This window comes from Drosophila busckii, chromosome 4, assembly GCF_011750605.1.
Source record: "Drosophila busckii strain San Diego stock center, stock number 13000-0081.31 chromosome 4, ASM1175060v1, whole genome shotgun sequence".
Taxonomy (NCBI): domain Eukaryota; kingdom Metazoa; phylum Arthropoda; class Insecta; order Diptera; family Drosophilidae; genus Drosophila; species Drosophila busckii.
In genome coordinates this window covers 694,026-698,811 of record NC_046609.1, presented here as the reverse complement: position 1 = coordinate 698,811, position 4,786 = coordinate 694,026, and the positions used below count along the sequence as shown (strand labels likewise).

Sequence of the window (4,786 nt, the reverse complement as noted above, 5' to 3'; positions counted from 1 at the left end):
CCTGGTGTAATATATAATTGAGGAAATAATAAAACACATGTAAGATACATACATATATGTATATTTATTCATTTAGAATTTTTATATAATCAAGGATAATAAATTTTCTATAACATACAATAGGTAAGAAATAAAAAAAAAAAAAAGAAATCTAAAAAACTTATCTTTTAAAATTCAATTTATTAAAACTGTTGTTTTGTAAAAAAAAAATCACCTAATGAATTTGCATCGAAAATCTATACAGTTAACGACAGTTTATTTACAAATTACAGAGTACGCTGTGGGAATGCTGTATGCACATCAATTATTTTGCAGTCAATGATGATGCCCAAATGTGATGATTAGTGGAAGAAGAGCGCCACATATCATAATAGCAAGTTCGCCATAACTTATGGCTTGCACTGATCCGGTCCCTACAATATTCATTTCACTTAAGTTAATTTGACGAGATTCTTCTAATAAATGATAGTCAGCACCGGAACTAGAGACACCTTTCTTGTGATGTTGCTCGATGTGCCCCGTATGTGTTAATTCGGGCAATACATGTACGGTGGCTACGTACAAAAATGTTCCAGCTGAAAAGAGCATAGCAATGCCGGTTGCATTTACAGAGTTAAGTGTTTCTTTTTGCTCCTGGCCAATTCCGAAATATGTAAGTAACGTCAACAAAGGTGCTGAAAGTGAGAATATAGCCAAATGTTTTCGTATCTGTTGTCGCTCGACTTTCTCATGCAAGAGAAAGCTAACTAAACCAAATGCCGCTGGCGCCTTGTGTAACATTATAGCTAGAAACACTATTATTTCAACGTCCTGATGACTTGTTGTAGCTGCAGCTCCAAGGGCGACTCCATCAGCTGCGTAAGGAATAAAAATGTAATGTTATTCATAATTAAAAAAGTAGATTAAACCAACCTGCTGCGTGTACAACTAATCCCAGAGTTGCAGTTATATTCTTTTCACTCTCAGAACCCTTTTTGGATGATTTTTGTTGCGAGACTTGATCGACAAGCATCATGAAAACAAAACCTAACACCAAAGACAATCCGATTGTACGTGAGTAATCCTGTGAGTGTGACTCGCTATGCGTAGAATCTGCGTCAACTGTGTGTATTCGTCGATTCTCCATATATAATGAACGTATTCCCTCAGGTATGATAACAGTAAGAGCCGTTCCTACTAATAACCCAGCTCCAAGCAGAGTAACAAATTTTAATTTCTCCTATAAAGCACAACACATACTAATATATGAATACGTATAATACAAAGTACCTACTTCGCTCAGCTTCATTACAAGCGGTATACTGCCAGATAAATAGGATCCCACTAACATAACAATCACTAGCAATAGAAGAATTACCGTTTCCTCTGTCATTATTGATACAGTCTGCTTTGATGCCAACTCGACTCGATTTTTGACATGAAAATTGTAATTAAGATATCGATACTTCGATATGCATTTTTTAAAAAGCAATTTAGATACCAAGTAAAAATACCACATTGGTCCGGGATAAATTTATATAAAGTACATTTTAAATAAATATTTTATATATGCCCGAATTAATCTTATTTCATAGTATGTAAGTAAGTGTAGGTCTAGCTCAGTAAGACTAGAAAGTTAACCAGACTGGTGTTCAATTCATCCAGCTCTAAGCGATATACACATATCTATTTCTGAATACCCATCTCTGAAAAAAAGACAATACAACTAAAAAGTAAATAAAACAGAATTTATTTTAGCTAAGAAGGTATTGTTTAGGTAAACAGTGAAAACGTTTGACTTTTAAAATATATGAAATAGTTGTGCATATGTATTAAATAACAATCATAAAATAAATTTATATATATTTGTATATGCAGTGTACAATGTGTAATACATACAACAATATGTAAATTAGGGTGTCCCTTATTTTTTAAAGTTTACCATCTATTATTATTAAATGTAGAAAAAAAAAAAATGTGTGAAAATTAATTTGGGCATTATTAGACTACACAAACCCTGGCAAGTGCTACAGAAATATGTGAAATTTGTGACAAAAATGAATAACTAATTATTGGAACGAGTTAAAGAGTTAAATTCTAGAAACTTTTTATTATTTTTTTAATACTTTTGCAAAAGTCGAAGATAATAAGAGAGTTTACGTATTCAATTCGTAAAAATTCAATTGTTTCATAAAAAGTATGCTCGTACAAACATATATGCATTCATATTATGTACATATGTATGTACATACATACATATATGCACATAAATATATGCACATATGGCAGATCCCATAACGTACATACATATGGATTTATATTCTTGATCAGCAAGAGACACTGAGTCGATTGGGCCCTGTCCTTCCATCTGTCTGCCTCTAAGAGCAACACGAACATTTGTACCAACCATATTTGGTTTGTATGTATGTATGTACATGCATATGTAGGTGGTCCTATTTCCGATAATATTTAATTGCTTGTGTGTGTTTGATGCAATGGCAAAATTTATTAAAAAGTTGGCTGCCCCCAACGTTTTTGTTTTTATACACTTTGACATTTTTGTAAAAAATGGAGAAGGGTATCATGAAGTTGTGCAATAGGCAGAGGCAATATATTATTTATCAGTAATATAAGACAAGTCAGTATGTCCGTTCGTCCATAGTCGATATAGCCATGTCCGTCTTTATGAGTGCGTGTTTCTCAGCAACTATAATAGCTACACCAACCAAATTTCGTATGTAGGTGCTCCTATATCCAGGACACTACGCTTTTATTTTTTCTTTTGCTGTGTTTAACAATAAATAACTATGCATTAAAGTTGGGTGCCGCCAATACACGTTGAAGAGGGCATAGTAAAGTTATAGGTATAGTATAGGGCTTACACATACAACGCTGTCTGTTGAAACGGCAGCAATTTATGAAAAATTGGAAATACAATTTTCAAAAATATAAGCGAGTTGTTTCGGAAATAGAAAAACCTACATACCAAACTTGGTTACTCTATCTCTGAGTTCTGGTTGCTCATACAGACGGACATGGCTTTATTGATCTTTGTCTTGCTGATCAAGAATATATACTGTTACTACTCCCTGTTACATACACTTGCATAACTTCAACCTTTTCCATTTTTTATTAAACACTTCGTTGAAAAGTTCGCTATGTGGGTAGTCTCATTTATAAACTATCAGTCTATTGATGGTCGTGAGTTCGAATCCTGGGGTGATGATGAACCAAATTAAGTAAGTGTACATCTTTAATAAATTATTTATTCTTATTAAGAGAAAATAACCAATTGACTTAAATGCCATAAAGTTGGGTCAGCTTTCTCGTGAGTTTTTTAATACATCCACTGGGACTGGTAAATAAAAAAAGAGAAATATGTTGAAATTGTATTGCCATGGCGTGGGTCGTCCATGATGTAGGCTAGTGATGTCTCTAGGTGTGGACTAGGGTTAGGCGTCTTTTGTATTTTAGCACACATACATATGGGTCTTTTTACAAACATAGATCACTGTTTTCAGTGATATTGCCCTTATAATGAATCGAACTAAACCACAATTATGTATATTATGTAGACTTATGCAAAATAGATATGTAGTTCTTTGAAATTAAATTTTTCCTATTCATTTTTTTATTTAATTAAACAGCATTTCTTACACATACAGTTTTGATGACAGGCTTCAAGTAAACAATCGTTACAGTATCGATTATCTTTGTAATCTTATTTATTTGTTTTGTGAATATTAATTTGCGTTTTCTTTTTGAATATACTTGATTAATCGAAAATAGACCATTTTAACATATATATACGTGAATTTTTAGTATTTTTATATCCCATAATTAATTACGAGATATTCCTATTTCTAGGAGTCCTTATTTATCCAAAACATGGGTAATTGCTTAAAAAAGAGTAGCGGAGATGATATATCACTTATTCGGGGAAGTGAAAATACAGGACACGAGAATGGACCAATGCAAATATATCAGGTAATAGAGTTTTATATTTTCCAAAAAATTTTATATACATACAAATGTATGTATTGCAATTTTTTATGATTCTGATGTGATAGGAATCAACGCAGCAAATGTTTTATCCATCATCCAGTTCCAACTTTATTAACAGTCAGCACACAGTCGTCGTTTCTACCTCAGCCCCGCCATTATCTGAGGAAGATCAAATAAAGATCGCCAAACGAATCGGTTTAGTGCAGCATCTGCCTATTGGCACATACGATGGCAATTCAAAAAAAAAAGCTCGTGAATGCGTAATATGTATGGTAGAATTTTGTGTAGATGAAGCTGTACGCTTTTTGCCTTGCATGCACATTTATCATGTACATTGTATTGATGATTGGCTTATGCGTAGCTTAACTTGCCCAAGTTGTTTGGAACCAGTCGATGCTGCTTTGTTAACCAGTTACGAAACATAACGATGATTTCTTCAACATTTAAGTGTATTTCCGTGCAGTGTGTGATCTGCGTTATAACACAATTCAGAATTAGAGCCTATGGTTAGCTTAGTGCTACTTAAAATTACAAAACGAATCGTGTCGACAGAAAATTTTCAAAATTATACAATCACATATACGTTATTGGAACATTGACATATGTATGTACTTCTATTGTAACTATTTCAGTCATTTGGTTTTTGCTTACAACTACATACATATATATAAAATTTATAATTTTTAAATGATACTTCTTATTAGCGCTAAAGAAATAAAAAACCAAACAATATTTAAAATAATTAACTTAAAAAAAGAGTAAATATACTCAAAGAAAATCTAACAATCTACGGAGTGTCGGT

General features: G+C 32.6%; 2 protein-coding genes across 5 annotated transcripts; one reads left to right on the top strand and one right to left on the bottom strand.

The window, feature by feature from the left end:
- Positions 1 to 180: 180 nt before the first annotated feature.
- LOC108607355 (zinc transporter ZIP9-B) lies at positions 181 to 1,409 on the bottom strand. Its single transcript, XM_017998049.2, has 3 exons — positions 1,274 to 1,409; positions 913 to 1,219; positions 181 to 854 (listed from the first exon to the last, which is right to left on the bottom strand). The coding sequence occupies exons 1-3, from the start codon at positions 1,370 to 1,372 to the stop codon at positions 316 to 318; spliced, it is 945 nt and encodes a 314-aa protein (XP_017853538.1). The 5' UTR covers positions 1,373 to 1,409; the 3' UTR covers positions 181 to 315.
- A 247-nt stretch (positions 1,410 to 1,656) lies between these two features.
- Positions 1,657 to 4,651, top strand: LOC108607417 (RING finger protein 11). Of its 4 annotated transcripts, none has more exons than XM_017998211.1 (3): positions 1,657 to 1,712; positions 3,847 to 3,966; positions 4,050 to 4,651. In XM_017998211.1, the coding sequence occupies exons 2-3, from the start codon at positions 3,868 to 3,870 to the stop codon at positions 4,407 to 4,409; spliced, it is 459 nt and encodes a 152-aa protein (XP_017853700.1). In that variant the 5' UTR covers positions 1,657 to 1,712; positions 3,847 to 3,867; the 3' UTR covers positions 4,410 to 4,651. The 4 variants fall into 4 exon arrangements, with proteins under 4 accessions (XP_017853700.1, XP_017853698.1, XP_017853699.1 ...); XM_017998209.1 differs by lacking the exon at positions 1,657 to 1,712 and adding an exon at positions 1,715 to 1,745; XM_017998210.1 differs by lacking the exon at positions 1,657 to 1,712 and adding an exon at positions 1,726 to 1,756.
- Positions 4,652 to 4,786: the final 135 nt, after the last annotated feature.